The sequence below is a fragment of the Oryzias melastigma genome, linkage group LG18 (genome assembly GCF_002922805.2).
Source record: "Oryzias melastigma strain HK-1 linkage group LG18, ASM292280v2, whole genome shotgun sequence".
Lineage (NCBI taxonomy): Eukaryota > Metazoa > Chordata > Actinopteri > Beloniformes > Adrianichthyidae > Oryzias > Oryzias melastigma.
Genome location: NC_050529.1, coordinates 13,962,987 through 13,981,714, shown reverse-complemented (window position 1 = coordinate 13,981,714; position 18,728 = coordinate 13,962,987). Strand labels below are relative to the sequence as shown.

The 18,728-nt window shown below is 36.5% G+C and overlaps 2 protein-coding genes across 2 annotated transcripts; both read right to left on the bottom strand.

Annotated features, from left to right (window-relative positions):
• Positions 1 to 247: 247 nt before the first annotated feature.
• gabarapa (GABA(A) receptor-associated protein a) lies at positions 248 to 2,942 on the bottom strand. The gene is made up of 4 exons (XM_024288413.1): positions 2,523 to 2,942; positions 1,483 to 1,561; positions 1,299 to 1,417; positions 248 to 1,204 (listed from the first exon to the last, which is right to left on the bottom strand). The coding sequence occupies exons 1-4, from the start codon at positions 2,610 to 2,612 to the stop codon at positions 1,124 to 1,126; spliced, it is 369 nt and encodes a 122-aa protein (XP_024144181.1). The 5' UTR covers positions 2,613 to 2,942; the 3' UTR covers positions 248 to 1,123.
• Positions 2,943 to 5,832: 2,890 nt separating this feature from the next.
• ctdnep1a (CTD nuclear envelope phosphatase 1a) lies at positions 5,833 to 18,528 on the bottom strand. The gene is made up of 8 exons (XM_024288687.2): positions 17,558 to 18,528; positions 14,155 to 14,221; positions 11,484 to 11,602; positions 11,327 to 11,398; positions 11,111 to 11,227; positions 10,916 to 11,027; positions 8,222 to 8,306; positions 5,833 to 6,954 (listed from the first exon to the last, which is right to left on the bottom strand). Exons 1-8 carry the CDS (start codon positions 17,660 to 17,662, stop codon positions 6,894 to 6,896), a joined length of 738 nt encoding a protein of 245 aa, XP_024144455.1. The 5' UTR covers positions 17,663 to 18,528; the 3' UTR covers positions 5,833 to 6,893.
• Positions 18,529 to 18,728: the final 200 nt, after the last annotated feature.

Here is an 18,728-nt window from a genome sequence, read left to right as displayed (position 1 = left end):
TTTTTTTTAGCAGGAATATTTTATCTTTTTAACAACTTGAACACAAAATTAGCTTGATACCAACAAAAATCTAAAATACTTAATACATTTTGAGCATATTTCTGTTGGTTTTTTATGTTATAATCAAAAAGAACAAGATTTTCTATTTATGACTAAATCCCAACATCAATTTTTGCGGTTAAGTTATAGTTAAAATGTTTTACATCTTCATGCCATGAATAAATACATAAAAGACAGGAAACAAATATTGACTTTCATAACATTTTATCATTTACGATCATGATAGGAGAGAAAGAGCCAGTAATGCAGCTGTATACAGAGTTCTAACTGTAAATCTTTTTTTTTTAAAAAAAAGAAACTTCAAAAGAAAAAAAAAAGAAAAATTACACTCAGCTTCACAACTGCTTTATAAAGTGAGCCACCTAAAATTAACAAATATAACAACAATAATCATATTAGCTGTCAAAATAATTTTCTTACCACTGAAAGCAGAGGATGATTGTGCAGTCTGAATCCTATTATAGTCCTTGCAAAGATTAAATATGAAGCAGGAAATACTATTCTCTTGGGATTTAACAATTTATTAAAAATAACAAAATGTAACCACTTTAAATTTAAAATAAAGCAAAAAAGTAAAAAAAAAAACAAAACAAAAAACTAAAAAATATATATTCACAACCACAAGCAGAACTATCTGCCTTCTTCTTTTGGGTGTTTACTTATTTTTAAACCTAAACTGAAATATATTTAATTATTAAAGTCTCGTCAAATTTTGACACCCACTAATTATATATACATTACCAATTAAGGGTGGATTTGAATCAATAAATTGTCCTATTTCCTGCACTCAGAAGTAAATACAAGCGCCAAGCAGTTGAGATTTTATTTTCAGACTTTCTGTGGAGCGCGATTCCCAAAAACACAAAAACCAAACCAGAGAAGGCAAATACAATTCAGACTGCAAAATAGTAAAGTCATAAATGAAGATGTAAAAGACTGTATGAGTGTGAGAAGTGAAAGTGCCGCTGACATTTACTCTGGGAACTCTACACTGCCAAGCTGGATTTTACTTTTTAAATGAATGAATGGATGACGAAGGTCTCAGAAAGGTGGTTGAAGGGGATCACATTTCCCTTTGGCTGTTCCCATACACGCTCTCGTCGCTGTAGGCAATGTAGAGGAAAAAGTCCTCTTCATGGTGCTCCTGAGGAAACAAATAGTGACAAAAAGAGGAAGAGAGTCAATCAGAACACTTTCAAAGTGACAGAGAAGGGAAACTCAGTGAGTTCGACCCTCACCTGGTACAACAAACCCATGGTGGCTGAGGTGGGTGGAATGACGTTGTTTACAAAGAAGAAGAGAGCATCCTCTGCTCTCAAGTGGATTCTTTTCCGGATGAGGAAGTAAAACTGGCCCACTTAAAAAATAAATAGAAAGTATTAAAATTTCTCACAAAATAATAATAATAAAAAGTTTTATTACCTGTCAAGTCAGAAGGGACAAGGTATTTTTTCTTGTCCAGATCTCCTATTCTAGCTTTGGGGGCTTTCTCCACAATAACCTGAAAGAAAAGGAAAAATAAATTAAAACAGAATTTCCACAACAGATTCAATTCAAATTAGACCGCTCCTTTTTCTTCCAGTTCGCTTCACCTTTCTTAGAAAAGGGAACTGAAAATAGAACATTTCTGTCAAGTGGGATCTGAGATTACCTAAATCTGACTCAACATTGTAAGGGGAAAATATAAAAACAGCAGAATAAAAAAGGGGGTTAAATCCTTTTGATTACTAATACATTTAAAGAAACCATAATTTTGTATTAATAAACATGACTAGTCACATGTACTGCACTAAAAATAATATATTTTTTTATTTAGATAAAACGCAATTATGATTAAAAACTATTAACAGTAATTAGTAATTCTTTAATAAAAGAAACATTATGTTGAAAACTAGTCCTTGATTGGAAACAGATGTCAAAGTAAAGCAAGTAGAGCCAAATGCCAAGTCAATAGAGGCAAAGAGCATGAATGCTTTGATCCAGACGGTCTTGTTGTATTAGTTTAAGCATTAATGAGCCGAAAATAACAACACAATAAAGTAGAATCTACAGACACGACGTAAACAAATCCATTTTATATTATAAATGCGCTTTCAGTTAAACTATTTTTAAGCTAGCTGTAAGTATTTGTACTAATAACGAAACATGACACATTTTTTCCAGGTAACCACACTATAATTAAAGGATTTAGAATCTAAGACGACAAACGCGTTGATATTGAATAGCAGAGTAGCATTTTAAGCTAGTTCGGCCGCGAGCCCCATTAGCAAAATATGAGATTTAACCGCGATAAAAACACTACATATAAATTTTAAATGTTCTTTTAAATGCTCGAATTGTTTGGGTAGAAACTGTCGCAAAACAGTCATTTTGCGGTTTCAAGTTGTCCCGAGTGATCCAGCTGGCCGTAAAATAGCTAACAACACACCAAGCTACCAAGCAAGCTAGGTTTAGCTACTTACTGGAACCCTGTCCGGGTACTTCTTCCGTATTTTCTCGCCCTCGGACCTCCTTTTCTCGAATGGGTGCTCCTCTTTGTACTGAAACTTCATCTTTGTAAGAGATGACAGACAACAAGTCAGTCACTCCGAGGTTGAAAAGATTTCTGCCTTTTTTTTCTCCCGAGGACCGACTGAAACTCGCTGACACAAACACACACGAAGCTACCTAGCTTTAGCCTCGCACAGCTGTTTACCTAGTGCGATTGCGGCGGAGGGATACAATAACAACATGACGTAGAGAGATAGTCCAGTTCATAGGGCGTTGCTGCTGATTGCATTGGCAGAGCCTTCTATGTCTACTTCGATTTAATGTCATTCATCTAATACCAGAAGAATTTTACAGTGGTTTGATGTTGGGAAACACACATTTAAGGAGGAACTACTTTTATTTTTCTCAACCGCTGCGCATGATTCGGCAGGGCAGGGCGGTGAGGAGGCATCTGTCCTTGTCATATGACCGCGGCCCAGCCGCAGAGCTGAGAGGAAACTCCAAAACAACCGAGAGCACTTTTGGATTTCTAGGTTCAGTGAAGCAAAATTTAGGGAAAAAACAAAAGTCTGATTGAGTATTAGTCTAAAATACCGTTTCCTTACGATGTAGCCGTCAGTACATACAGCTGGGATGACATGATGTCAACACATTTGAATAAAACTGATAAGAAGAGATGAATACATAAACAAATATCATTAAAACTCTATGCTACATGTATGTTTCAATCTTCAAAATAATTAAAAAAAAATTGAAATTGAACAAATTGAAATTTTTTGAGAACTAAGTAAGTTTGATCCACTTTAAATTACATATTATTTCATAAAATGAACATAAGTTTTTTGTTTCTTAAACTTTTTGTATTAAATAAACTATTTGTTTTTCATAAATGAAAATGTGTAACATTAAAAAAATGCCACCAAAAAAGTCAATAATTACATATTTTGGTTAATGTTTGCGTTAACAATCAATCATAAACAAACTGATGAAAATTAATTGCAAATTTGTGGTGAATTAATTTAATTTAAATCTCATATTAGCAATTTTTTAAGATGATTTTTAAGATGCTAACTTCTAAATTATTGTCTTAAATGTGTTTTCCTTAACAATCACATTTTACACAAGTAATTGTTTTTACATTTTTGAATTTTTGTTTTTAAAAAAATTGTATTGTCATTCATAAAACTATTGTGTTTAATAGAAAAAGGAGGATAAATCTTATACATTATATATTTTTCAATGATAAATTAGAAAAAGCCATAACATAAAAATAAATAATTAGATTTTATGGGGTTTTCTCTTTGCTTATACAGTCCATAATTAAAAAAAATAATAAAAAACAAATTGGAAATGTGACAAATTTAGATCCAATTTCAATTATAAATACATACATTAAAAGATGCAAACTTCTTGATTATTTTTTAAGATGTATTTTCTCTTATAACCACATTTTAAATAAGCACACACATATTTTTAAACCTTGAATTTACTGTATTTAAAAAAAAAAAAGTAATTGTCATTCATAAAATCATTGTCCTCAATAGAGAAATGAAAAGAAATCCCCGCCTTCTTGTTGTGTAAATGGCTCCCAGCTCGATGAGTGACTCAACATCCACATGACATCTCTGAGATTCAAAGTCCTGTGAGAGTGAGAGAGGTGAGAATCCGGCTGAGTGTTCACACCTAAAAATATGACAGTTTGTGCTGTAATTCTCTTTAAGAAATGTTTAAAAGTGAACAGGTTGACTTTAATTTAGCTCATTACAAGAGCAGTTTTTGCACATGTATGTTAGCATAATTTACTTTTACAAAAGGAACTTTTTTTTACTAAAAGAAAGGTAATTTATAATAAAACTGAAATCAAAATGTTCTAAATCAGTCACCCAAAGTAAAGTTTAACCCCCCAAAAATATCTGTTCATCGAGCTGAATCAGGATATTCTACAGTAACACTGATATGAGCTGTCCTTATCTGAAATGTTAAAGGCTACTTTGTTTTTATTGCAGGATTAAGCACTTTTAAAGCAGGTATGCGGTCGACGGGCCAGTCGAAGTGTGTTCGGCATTTGGTGACATTCCTGCCGTTGAGCAAAAAGTGACAGGAGTTCTTCCCCTGGTTCCTGCTGGTATTTTTCCTCTCAACTTATTGTTAAGAAAACAAAAATAAAGCAGAATTTAAAAAAAAATACTTGTGGTTTTAAACTAAAAAAACACAAGGAGCAAGTGGAGATAAAACAGGATGACACAGTAAAAATATACGATGACTTCATCAAAATCTGCAGAAAACAATGAGAAAAGGTGCAAAGATATGTACATTTATTAAAAAAATAGATACAAACTTGAACAATCTAGTTGTTTATAATTAAAATGTGCAGCATTTCTATAAAAATATTTTTTTCCAGCTAGAAACTGAACAAATAACCACTTTTAAACTATATTTTATACAAAAATGTGTCTTTTTTAATTCATTTGACATCACTAAGTCACAAAGAAACTGTTTTTAATTTAAAGTTATACGTTTTTAAAAGTTTTTGCTCAGGGGTCTGCCACCTTAATCACTTAAAAGAGTCGATTTCTTACTTAGAAGAACCCACAAAAAAATAAGACAGCGATTTGTGTTCATGTTATTGCCACTATTGTCATTTAGCATTAATAAAAATAAATATAAAATAGAAAATAATTCATATCAAAATATGAATATAAAATAAAATAAAATAGAAAATAATATAAAATATGAATTTCCCCATTGTGGGACTAATAAAGGTTTTCTTAATCTTAATCTTAAAAAAGGTTTATTTTATAGTTTGTGATGCATTTAAGACAAAAATGTGTAAATCTAACAGATTTGATCAAACTAAAGGTTATTATGTGAACTGTAAAGCACACAGAAAATCCTTGAATTTGTTCAAAAATAGAAAATCTGTCTTGTAATCCGGTTTTCACTGACCTCCAATTGATTTTTTGTGATGCATGACGATCAAAAATCGGTGGTGTTGTAGTTTCAACTGTTTGATGTAGCTTACTGCTTATTTTTTACTATATTTTTCTTTACATAAGAGCCACATGTGGAGGTAGCAAACCCCTGATCTAGAAGAAAATGATTCGTTTTTTTCTATATTAAAACAAAAAAGAAAAACTGTAATTCCCGATTCTGCCACAAGGGGGCAGAATATTGCAGAACTCCAGATAGAGTTTAGTGATCTAATATTGTTAATTTGGCTAAAATATCAAGAAAAAAAATGAAAATTGTTAGCTCAAAAAAAAAAAACAAGCGCAACAATAAAAGGTCGATACTGACAAGTGTTTTATTAGTAACACAGACATGGAGACAGAGCTGATAAGAATCTGCTGTGAGCCTTGATGAGACCGACATTGTTCAGAAGGCATTTAAAGATACAGGATTGAACCCATATAGTTGAGAAGAGATTGGGTTAAAAAAAAAATAAATGGGAAGATGTTGAATTTAAATCAAATAGCAAACTGCAACACAAATTAAAATGTGGATTAAGTGCAATTCCTATGATAACAAACCAGGATGGCATCAAATGACAAAGGAGGAGAGCATAATGTGCAGAATTCAATCTATTATATATCATGGAAATAGAAACAATCAGATATGGAAAGGCGGCACGGCAGTCCACGTACCGTTACAAGCCACTCGTATTTTTATTTTTATTTTGTTTGTCTCTCACAACTTTAAAGTCTTCATCAGGAAGAAAAAAAAAGGCATTTAGGGGAAAAATGTCCTTAAAAATATGTTTCTTGAAAGTAAAGATTTTCAAATCGATCCAAACTTGATGGGAGAAAATAGTACCAATCAGTGCTGAAGTAAAAATGATTGAATAAAGGAGCAGTTTTCCATTTCCTCTGTCGGATGGGTCTGTTGACGATAGAGGAGGAAGAATTTCGGATGAATTGTCCATGTTGCTCTGATGATCCTCCGTCTGCCCCGTCAGTCCTCAAAAATGTCAAAAAAGTTGAAGGAACCCAGCAGGCGTGCTCCGACTCACAGAAACAGGCTCACCTCCATACGCACAGTCAGTATCAGGAGCGATAAGGCAGAGACTCCATTTGTTTTTGAAAAAGAAAAAAATACAAATAAAGATTCAAGAAGAGGAAAAAAAAAAAAAAAAAGCTGGCTCCCCCCTCCCAACCCAGTAGTTTATTTCTTTATTCTTCTGGATCCCGTACTGTTCGTCCCGAGTGAGGCCATCACCCTAATGTCACTTCTGAGAGGCTCAGAGCGGACGGGTGGGTCACCTGGGTGGGGGTGGAGGGCGGGTCGGAGGCCAGCAGAGAGGAAGACGCTGGTCGACGGGACCAGTTCCCTCTGAGCTCAGCCAATCACCAAAGCCGGTGCTGGTGGAGGTTTCGACTGAGGACGGAGCGGACATCAGCGGTGAACCTGAGACACAAAACAAGACGGTGTTCAACAAAAACCGACACATTTCAGCTTCATTTTCTTTATATAAAATGCTACAAGAACAAGTTAAAACCCCATTTGTCCTGCACTCAGATGCTAAAACTTTCCCCATTTACGTTTAAACAACAAAAACAGCAAGAAAACACTTCACTAAAATTGTTTTTTGGTCTATTTGTTGATTTATTAGTGAATCTACACTCCTCAAACGCCTTGAGGTGTGTCCATCTCATGCAGCAGCCCCTCCCTTTATTTCCCTAAAACCCCCGACAACAAGTTGATTGACAGAACCCCAGGGCGACCACAATCTGAGCGTGGAGCGTTCATTAGCGGAAACAAACAACCACTCAGCCTGTCAGTCGCTACTGTGCTTTTGTCCTTTTAATGCAATCAGCAGCAAAAAAAAAAGCAGTTTTTCAGAAAAATATATCAAAACTATTAAATCGATAAATTATATATGAATCAGAACTGGTGTTGGACTTTTTCTCTGATAAACTGATACAAGACAGTGGATCTAATTATGAGGAGAAAACGATAAAAAAGTAGGTCAGGCTGTTTTTGGCTTCTGTAGGATTCCTGTTTGTTGTACAGCAAAAAAAAAAACAACAAAAACAAAAACATAAGTCATTTTTTAAAATTTATTTGAACAATATTTTAATTTTATTATTGTCCCTCCAGTGAAATTATGAGTTTTTGTCGTGTACATTTTTCTAATGAAAGAAAACAAATGTAATAAGAGATCATTTAAATCATTTCTTTTTGTATTTCTGAGTATTTTTCCTTTTAAATTGCAGACAAACTGTCGCAAGGACGCTCTGAATTAATGTCAGGCCCAAGAGCGCACGCACAAGCTCCCTGATTAGCCTAATAGATACATTCGAGTCTTTCCACAAGTTTGGGCTTAAGCTGCAGCTGGGGGGCAGTCGCTTCGACACCAGAGGAGTGGCGACTGCCCGCCCCCGTGGGGGTCACAGATACGACTTTGGATGCAGACCGGGTCCTTCTAGAGGAATTCCCTAGCTGCAGCTTCCGCCAGGAGTCCCCCATCATGGCGGGGGTCCCCCCTGGCGGGGTGTTTCAGCTCTAGCAGCTGACTTTACCTGGTACAGACCGGGAGAATCAGACCGTCACCCTCGTGGCTCCACTAACTAACTTCAGAGTTAATGGAAACACAGCTAAAGAAGCTCTTTGAAATTAAACCGTCTAACAAAGCCTTTAAGCTGTAAACAGGTAATGCTCCTGTGCTTGTTACCTTAGTGCGTCCAGCATAGGCAACAAATTAAGAAGTGCTGTGTCACTAGGGTCACTAAACCAGGACTTGATGGGAATTGCATTGTCTGAAAGAGAGAACAGAAGAAAAGAATCAGCACCGTTCAGATAAGAAACGTTCACTTTAAACTGACTCCAACTACCTCTAACTAAATTGATTCCTTTCAAACTCAAGCTACATTTATTGTATGTAGCTTATAAAGTGAACGTTTAATGTTTGAAAAATGTTACATATATAAAACACAAAAACTACATGTGTAAATACTGCAATGATGATGAAAAAGAACACATATAGTTTGTTTGGTTGAAAAGATGATTCTTATTTGATCGCAGGTTTGTCACAATTACATAACCTCCTTCATATAATAGACAAAAAAAACAGAAAGGTTGTTTTCATTATCAAGAGGACAAAAACTTCCAGTAAAACATGTTTGGCCGCCTCTTATCTTAGCAGGTCAATCAGCCACAATGGAGGGATTTAGAAGCAAGAAACTCCTTTTTATGGTCTGGAGACAAATTCTCCATCAGATTCTTCTCATCAGGAATTTGACTTTAAGGTGGTAACTTTCAAATTCTTGTCTTTTTTGGATGTTGTGCAGCTCTGCATATTGATTTTAAAAAATTATAAAATTGGACAACACGAACTAGTATTAAAGCAAGATCTTTGCTTTTCATCCCTCACAGGTAAAAATCTTTTGACATCTATTTTATTTTAAGCTTTTTAAGCAGGACCTTAGTAGACTTGGTAGATTTAACAATATTCTATACATGCACAAAAGAAAAAAGAACATTTCATCATAAAACAAGTCGAAAATGTTTGAGGTGAAAAAATAGGAGTAACTACACCTTTTTGTGCAATTGTGTGTGTTTTTTCTCTTTTCTTTTTTGAACAGGGGACTGATTGGCTGTTGACCTGTCAATCAACCTCCTTTGTCTCCTATGTAGAATGGATTCAAATTGTTAAATCTACAAAAATAATTTTTCATTCTCAAATATTGATTTTATTTTTCTATTATAGGTTTGAATCTTGAGAGTTTAAACAAGAGAGAAAAGTGTCTAAAGTGTTTAGTTTGGGGTTTTAAAGCCTAAAAGATTAATAGTCTTTTGCTGATTTCAAATTTATTTTTTAAAGGTAACTTCCACGATAAATGACAGAGTGCAGTACTGCACAAAAGTGACATTACAACAAAATATTACATTAAAAAATGATTAAATGCTGCATTAAAAAGCAGTAAATCTACATTCTTAAGGAGTAATAAGTCTCGTCAATAAAGTTATAAATCCTAAAATAACATAATAAATGGTAAAAGATAAAGTTAAATTTTATAAAAGGAGAAAAAAAATAATTTAACTTCCTTATGCTCTTTTTTATTCAAACTTTGTTTTAGCATAATGCAGATTTAGATTCAGAACATATTGAAAGTTCTTCATCAGCTGATGCTTCCTCAATTCTGCTCAATGTCAACATTTTGTTGTTCATCTTATTTTACATCCTAAAAATGCTTTTTGTTCTAATACTTAAATGAAAGTAAATGTTACAGGTGAGTCTAACAAACCAAGAGTGTTTAGCAAAAAGGTGTGTAAAAAATGATGCGTGTTCAACAAAAGATGTGCATCTAACAAACCAAGTGTGTCTAACAGACAGGTGTGCAACACAACAGGTGTGTCTAACAAACTAGAAGTGTCTAACAAACTAGATGTTTCTAAAACTAGATATGTCTACCAAACAGGTGTGTCTAACAAACAGATGCAAGTAACAAACCAAGAGTTTCTAACAAAACAGGCGAGTCTAACTAAACAGGTGTGACTAACTTAACAGATGTGTCTAACATACAGGTGTGTCAAACAAAAAAAGGTGTGTCTGACAGGTTTGTCTAACAGACAGGTGTGTCTGATAAAACAGGTGTGTCAAACAGGTTTGTCTAACAAACAGGTGTGTCTAACAGACAGGTGTGTCTAGCAGATAGGTGTGTCTAGCAGACAGATGTGTCAAACAAAACAGGTGTGCCTAACAAATCAGGTGTGTCAAACAAAACAGGTGTGCCTAACAAATCAGGTGTGTCAAACAAATAAGTAGTGTCTAACAAATTAGGTGTGTCTAACAGACAGATGTGTAAAACAAAACATGTGTGTCTGACAGGTTTGTCTAACAAACAAGTGTGTCTGATAAAACAGGTGTGTCTAACAAACAGGTGTGTCAAACAGGTGTGTCTAACAAAAAGGTGTGTCTAACAGGCAGGTGTGTCTAACAGACAGACGTGTCTAACAGACAGATGTGTCAAACAAAACAGGTGTGCCTAACAAATCAGGTGTGTCAAACAAATAAGTAGTGTCTAACAAAATAGGTGTGTCTAACAGACAGATGTGTAAAACAAAACAGGTGTGTCTGACAGGTTTGTCTAACAAACAAGTGTGTCTGATAAAACATGTGTCTAAGAAAACAGGTGTGTCTAACAGACAGATGTGTAAAACAAAACAGGTGCGCCTAACAAATTAGGTGTGTCAAACAAAAAAGTAGTGTCTAACAAAACAGGTGTGTCTAACAGACAGGTGTGTCTGATAAAACATGTCTAAAATGATTAAAAATAGCCTTTTTTAGGATTTTAACACAATTTGGTTCCATTTTCCCTATTTTTTTCAAAAAAAAAAAATCAAAAGTAAAGAGCTTTGTGTTTACCTGGATGGCTTCGATAAGCACCAGGCGAGTTGTCCAGGATTACAATACTGGACAGGTCATCGTGTACTACAGACAGGTCTTTAATATAACTACCTAAGTCCAGCGTACAGTGCTGTCAGAAGAAAAGAAATCACACAAGGAGTCAGCAATGGTGGGAATAAAATGCCGGCTCGGGTTGAGTGTTTAAAGCCCCACCTGTCTGTAGTATCTACGTTTTAGGATGTTCCTGTTGTTGTCCAGCTTGTCTGCGACAGCTGAACCGTAGATCTCCATACTGGCTGTGAAAACCACCAGCTCATACCACTGGCTCACCTGTGGACACAAAGAGCAGCAGATTCCAGCTTCAAAGTCGGTTTTCAGCTCTACAAATAGTCGTCCTTTCTAACACAGCTGAGTCAGGACCAGACTTACCACTTCTAAAAAGAAGTCAACGTGTGGCCTTTTATGTACAAAGAATCTGACTGGATGTTTATCGATGACAACCTGTGAGGAAGAGCAAACAAAAGCGCTCGGATCGTTGACAGAAACCAAAGAAATAAAAGCAGATTTTCTTTAAGTCTGTTCGTACTTTGAGGATAAAGTCTGGAGGTGTGCCGGGCCTCACTGTAGGCCTTAGAACTCCATCATGGTGAGAGTGGATCAGCGTCTCGTCCAGGTCCAGAACCAGAATCTTCCTTTTTACTGCATCTGGTTTACGAGACAAAGCAGATACTTCAACAAAACCTCCTGAGTTCAAGAACAAAAGGCATTAAAAGGAAGTAGAGTGGTGTGACATTTTGGATGTTGCACTGACAGCGGTGCTTCAAAACGTTGCACAGAATTGGGAACATGGGCAGATATAATGGAGCTTTAAGTGGATCATAGTGAAGGACGCGCTCATTCATTTGGGTTTGGCCCCTCAGCTCCAGTTAAGTGTAGAAGAAGGAATTGAAATACAATCCCTTCCAGCAGGTCAAGAGCCTGCTCTGAATGAGGTCTACTGACAGAGGGGAAGTTCATTCACAGCACACACAAGCCCTAATGGGAGAGCTGTACACACACATCTTTTAAAGATCCAATCCGATCATCTTTTGATCTACTTTAAAATTGTTCCCAGTGGTCCTTAGTTATGATTTTAGCCAAAATAGGAAAAAAATGTTGTTTTCTGAGACATAGTTTCTGCATCCTTTCCCCACCCTGTTATGAGAGCTCTCTGTTTACATGCTCTCAAATTTGATTACAGAAATACAATTTTGAGCTTTATTTTCTTAACACAGAGAGGGACCTGGTTGCAGAAAAGATGGCGCCCACACATCATTAGCCGGAAGCAGAAATATTGCAAAATTTCAAAGTTGTAGCACGTGTTATTAAAATTTATTAATGTGATTTAACAGTTTTGTGTGCAAGATGAGCTTCAAATAGGGCAGAAAAACAATAATATATTTATTTCTCTACAAAAGAATGAAAAGAAAAAGGGTCCAGATTTGAAAAACTGTTCACCCTTTTACACCAGAGATTTAGCTCCACTGTTTACATTCCTTTTAGCATCGTAACTCTAACCCTTCATGCGATGGACGATAATCAACTGATCTGCAGAGAAAGCAGCTTTGTAATAGTATGCAACACCTTATATTAGTAATGTGTTGCATATCAGTGAAAAGCTGCTTTGAGGTGTTGCTTACTGTCTTTTTTCTCTGCGGATCAGGTGATTCATGTTAAGTTACGGTATGTGAAAGAGCAAAGTAAGTACTGACAGAGACATTTTCGATGTTAAAGGTTCAAAGCTTAAAACAGAAATACACCTAACTTTTAGAGTTGCAAGTTAAATTAGTCTTTTTTCTACCAAAAAAAAAATTCAATGGGAGTTTCAGGACGTGAACTTCCTGTTTTGGACTTCTGGTTCCGGCTAATGATGTCTGGGCTCCATCTTGTTGTCTGCAACCAGGTCCTCCTCCCCATTTTGAGAAGACTACCACAAGAGCATGTTAAAAAAAAACAGTTATCATTGGAGTGGGTCTTTAAAGTCCATTCCAACTATATTTGTAACTATTGTTCCGCCTGATCTTTTAATTTTGATAATGCAACTTTTAGCCAAAATAAAAAAAAAATGTTTTTTTCTACAGATTTTTTGGAGCACGGCAGGAGTTCATCCGCAATACTCATCTGGTTGTTGGCGCAGAAGCTAGCTTTTTCCCATCAGCCCTTTGTTTACAATCTCTCCCGCTAGCTAAATAGCACCTCACCAGCATAAGCTAACATTAGCTTAGCAAAAAAAAATGGTGAGCAACATTGGAGCTATCCAGCCGTACAGTTCTGAGTCAGACGCCAACTCAGACGAGGAAAACAAAGACGTTCATGGATCTATTTGTCTGCAAATGGAGGATTTAGTATTGGAGCGGAGAAGGGAGACTTAGCCCCGCCCATGGCAGTTGCTGCATCATAAAACCAATCTTTTTCGAACATCCACTTTTCATCTGCTCCTCATCCATCGTGATTTGAAAAAAAAAATAGCAGTTTTAATCTTATTTTATACGTGTCCTCCATTAGGAGAAAAATGCAACAAGAACACGTAAATAACACTAAAAACATGATTTTTATTGGAGTTAATCTTTAAGGAGACACTAACCTAACCCTTGAAAGTTTCCATAGAAACTCTAGGCATCAATACCTAAAATTTAGTCTAGTTTTTGATTACAAATGGACTTAAGCATCTTGGGAAACACGGAAAAGTTAAAGAACATTTCCTAACAAGTGTGAATATTATCTTAAACAAATTCAAATGTCTTTTCTTCTCACTCAATACTTTCAGCTGAAATGATGTGAGAACAAAGTCTGAGTGAGTTTTGACCAGAAAACCCAAACTTTATTTTTACTGATGAAGAACTTCCCCTTGATCAGCCGAGAACACATCAGAAAGTTGTTTTTAGCTGATAGTTTCAACCAACAGGTACAGGTGTGAATTAGCTATGGGGAAAGTGGGAGGATAGTCTCACGAGGAGAAAATAAAGTGTGTGAAAACGGTTGGTCGTGCACTTTGTAGTGAAGGAAGTGGTGAGCGTTTGTGTGCAGCTTTGTCTTTGAAAAAGGCCGTTTCTGCAGCAGCAGTTCCTACTCGTTTATTGAGTTTATTATTGCGAAGCTGCAGTCGTCAGTGCTGTCGTGTTGTGAGAAAAACAAAACGGACACACAAGAAGCGTCGTCCTCCGACGCCGTGAGCAGCTGAGAGTCATGGGAGGATCATGGAACCGTGGAGTACTCACTGAGTCTGTTTCTGGAGATGGGGGACAGAGGCAAAGTGTCGTATCGCACCGTCTGATACTGGATTATCTGAAAATGTAAACAGATGAAATAATTAGAAAATATTAAACAATTATGTTATTTTGGTAAAAAACAGATCCCAGTTGAAAATATGTTTCTTTGAAAGGTACCATCTTTCTACCATCAACTTCTGAAAAATGTTTTTTTTTTATTTTGAAGAGATTAATAGTGGATGCCACATTCAATTTAACAGCTCATTTGAATTTAGAGCAAAGGAACTTGGTTCGTTTTTAAACCGGTTATTTTTACTTCCATCTGTAAATAAGAGAAAGTAGGTCAAAAAGGAGGAAAGGAAAATCCTCCAAAGCGTGCATGTTGGTTTCATTCCCGCTGCAGCTTCCTAGCTCGACTCCAACTACAGCGAGGAGCCTTCCAAGAGCCGCTCCTGCCCAGGGGCTCTGCTCTTTTCCTCACAGGGGCTATTTTTATCCCCCCCCCCAGCTGTCAGTGGGCGTCAGCAGGGCACACACACACAGCAGACTTGCAAGGGTGACTTTGACTGAACTGCTTGGGACCTTTTCCATGGGACAGGGCCTCCCTGCCACGGCGGCGTCCTCCCCCCCCTCTTCCTTGCTGCTGCCAGCCATGGCGAGCTCGGGGAAGCCTGCCGGTGGCGACAGCTGCCGGGCACCTCACCCAGACCGCTGGACCTCTAATGGTGTCCATATACACTCCTGAGACTGATTTCAGCCGTATAAAGACTGACTGACCGGAGTTACCTGCTTTATGAATCTGTAGCACAAATGGATCCGCATTTAACAGGTTTTTAAAATAATTTAGCTTTGTGGTATTCTCACTGTTGTGCCAAACTACCACAGAGTATTTGGGCCACCAAATAAAACAAACAAACAAAAAAAAAAATCACTAATTTGCAAGAGTAAAGTCGTAAAATCGGAGAAATGAAGTCAAAAACTTGCAGGAATTAAGTCATAAATGCACAAGACAAAAAGTTGAAATTAAGCAGGAATGAAGTCGTAAAAGTATGAAAAAAAGTACAAATTTGCATGAATGAAGGGATAAAAGCACGAGAAAAAATAAAGTTTAAAATTAGCCTGAACAAAGTCGTAAAAGCAATTGAAAAAAAAAGTCAGAAATCTGAAAGAAAAAGAGTCGTAAAGGCAAGAAAAAAAAGTCAATTTTTTTTGTGTGGTTTATATTTTTCTGAGTAAACAGACTTTTGCCTCATAAATGTATACCTTTAATCTTGTCATTTCTCAATTTATAAAACTGTCATATTTGTTATCATAGTTATAGAATTTACTCATAACTCTACAAGTTTTTTCTTGCAAAATTACGACTTTTTTCTCAATTTTTTTATGAGAATAGCCCTAATACTCCATTGTACCAAACTTTATAGCATTTTCTACAATAAATTATTCGATTTTTAACCAATATTGCTTCTTTTATTTCTTAATTAATCAATGAATTATTTAGGTTTTAATCTGGTGAGGGAAATGAACAAGGCCCTTTTATAACAGCCGTGTCAGCGACATTAATTAACAATTCTCTTCTCATTCATTAAGTGCACCTACAGTGCTGATTGGGATCGGCGTCAGAGGAAGTTTGGAGGGTTTTAATTAGAAAAAAAACATTGTTTTCATTTCAAAAATAAGGTCACATAAGTCAGTGGTTCTCATGTTTTCTAATAAATGAAACGATTAGAGACTAAACAACAAAGCCAAGCTGTGAGTGATTGAAGGAGAGAACAGTAGTCTCTGTGTGCTGACATAACCCTCTCACTTCAGCCATAGAATGGACTCCACTACAAAACTCACACAGCCTGTTGACACAAGTGTTGCTGCCACACAAACTGCAGACAAACCTGCAGGAGCAACAAGATTACGACACACGAGGCACACCTCCAAGCTTTGTTTGCTTGATAGGCAGCTTAAGGCGGACATTCACTAAAAACATTTCCCCTAAAGACTTATGAAGACATCTAATAACTTACACTTTTGTTTATGAATTGTGAGAAGTTTTTTTGTTTCAGCTGTAACTTAAAGACCCATTCCCATGAAAATTGTGCTTTCAACATTCTTACTGCATTTTCCTGATGATGGATGAACTCTATGAAGAAAATTAAGCTTAAAATGGCATTTCTGAGTATTTTGTTATTCAAATTGTTGTGAATTGGGAGCAGACGAGATAAAAGACGCTTGAAAAAGATCAAATTTGTGACGTAGAAGCTTCATTTTGATGCATCCGCTTGTAGACGACAAGATTTTGGTCGTCCGATCTGGAATCTGGCTCAAAACTGTGCAGCTGGATATGGATCACCATTTTTGTTAACCAGTAAATACTCTATTATAACTCAGAGGTGAATTTCTAACAAACTCCTGCCGCTCTGCAGAAACTATGTTCTAAAAAAGTGATTTGATTTTGGCTACAAAGCTGAATCATCATAATTAAAAGACCTTTTCTCCCAAGGGAGATCAAGTCTTCAAATCTAACATTTGATTGCACAAACATCTGATTAAGACTGAGAACAGCTGTAAACTAGGAGATAGGTCAAAGACAATCTACACTTGGGGTCATTTAATACATCTCCTAATAATGTCTGTGTTAAAGAATGTTAAAACTAGGGAACCCCTACATTTCAATGCAACCGTTTTGTTTAAATAAAAGTCAACATAACTTTAATTACACTCCAAATGACCCACATCTCCATAAGAGGAAGGTGTCTAACATAAAGGCTCTATTCTAAAGAGTTCCATCCTATTGGTCGAGAGCAGGTACGTCCAAAGTCTGTCAAATTCCACCAACCTGCTTTCATTAAATCAATAATATCCTCCCACCAGCATTTTCTGAAAACTCCGAGTACGATTTTATGATTTTGTTTGGCTAAATTACATTTTAATTATGTTGTGGCAACAACACAAGTCTGTCACACTTTGTAGCTCATTTCTAATAAATAAATTAGAAAAATTAGCATTTAGAGAGGGGTACCATTTCTTCTATTTGATTTGATAAATACTTGAAGCTGCCATGAGATTGTATAGCATCTATTGCATATCAGATATATTACGATATATTGTACAGATCTAGTTAAAATAATGCTCTATTGTTTTAGGAATTAAATAGTTCCTCAAAAAACTGAAAGAAGGCTTTTTATTTCTCAAATAAGATCACTATTTATAAGGAATCAAATGTGATTTTTTAAAATAAGAATTTTAATGGATTTCCACATGGTGAATAACAGACAGCAACCACAAAAACCACTTAAAGATCACTTTTAGATAAGTATTAAATGTTCCTATCTAACTCCGACAATATTTAAAATAGGGGGAAGCTTGTATTAGGAGATAAACGCGTTTAAGGCAAATGACTGATGAGCTCGTCTCTTACCGTTCGTAGGTGCTTCCTGAGGATATACATGATGAAGCCCCATATTCTGGACGTAACACTGAGGAAAGTGCGGATGCCGAGGAGACATTGCCGGGTCTTCAGCATGTTGATGAGCACGCACAGACCCCCACGGCAGGTCGATTTCCAGTTGATTAAAAAGAAAACAAAAGCGCCCTGGACAAGAGTTGTTTTCTCTGTGCACAGAAGAAGTGACTAAGCTAGCAGCGTTTCCCTTTAGCGACAGCCGCCAAACTAGCTAATTCAACAAAAAATATGTGTCAAGAAAGAGGCCAAAGCAAACGTGTGAGTTCCTTGCTCTGCACGGTTGTGGCTCGGTTAGCACGGAACGTTTAGCACTCGCATTGTAACCCAAACGGGCCAACTTGGAGGGGTTCAAAAGAAAAGCCGCCGCTGCCTGGACCTTAGCACGTAGCTTCTTGACAGTCTTTCGGAGTCGTATACGAGCCGCCGCTAGCTTGCTAGCTACTAGGCTACAGCTAGCTCGACAGGGTGACCACCTTGAACCCTGGACAAAAATACTCCCGAAAAACTGCGCGGACGTCCGCTGACAGGCACCGGCTCAACGCGGCTTCGACCTGGCCAGCACCGGAGGGGGGTGCGAGTGTGCAAAAGTTCCTTAAAAGTCCGACCAGTCCGGGTAGAATCAGTTTGTAGTCCAGTTGAAATCCGGAATGAATCTGCGAGCCGCCATCGCCGCCTTGCCGTCACTTCCGCAACGGGCTCGTTGGTCGCGCGCGGGCACGTTCACGTGGAAAAAAACACAAACAGGCGTGCGCGGGCACGTGCGACGGTGTGTGTGTGAAAATTATGTCAGAGCTTCTAGTTTGTTCTCTGTCGCCTCGATTGACCTTTAACCCGAACAAGACCCTTTAAGAGGTTTTTAACATAAAAATAGCCTTTGAAAGTTGTATGGAAAATTATTTAATACAAGCACTATCCGAATAATTTATATAAATGTGCATAAAAATATCTCTGATTTTAGCAGGTGCAGCTTTTTTATTTTTTGTCTAAAAAGTGTGAGCTAAAAATAATAAAATAAAATAAACCCTAAGTAGGACAATATAGAATTCTGAAAAGACAAAAAAATAAATAATAATAATAAAAAATAGTAAAAAATAATCATATTCCAACAATGTATTCTTTTTTATTA

Bases quoted from the DNA above. Each gene is read 5' to 3' on its own strand.
- ctdnep1a (XM_024288687.2), bottom strand. From the start codon at position 17,662: ATGCTGAAGACCCGGCAATGTCTCCTCGGCATCCGCACTTTCCTCAGT. The intron at 11,603-14,154 runs GTGAGTACTCCA...CTCGTAAACCAG, and splicing joins CATCTCCAGAAACAGACTCA to ATGCAGTAAAAAGGAAGATT. The intron at 6,955-8,221 runs GTAACAAGCACA...TTTGTGTCTCAG, and splicing joins CCTATGCTGGACGCACTAAG to GTTCACCGCTGATGTCCGCT.
- gabarapa (XM_024288413.1), bottom strand. From the start codon at position 2,612: ATGAAGTTTCAGTACAAAGAGGAGCACCCATTCGAGAAAAGGAGGTCC. The intron at 1,418-1,482 runs GTAATAAAACTT...TTATTTTTTAAG, and splicing joins TGTCCCTTCTGACTTGACAG to TGGGCCAGTTTTACTTCCTC. The intron at 1,205-1,298 runs GTGAGGGTCGAA...TTGTTTCCTCAG, and splicing joins CCATGGGTTTGTTGTACCAG to GAGCACCATGAAGAGGACTT.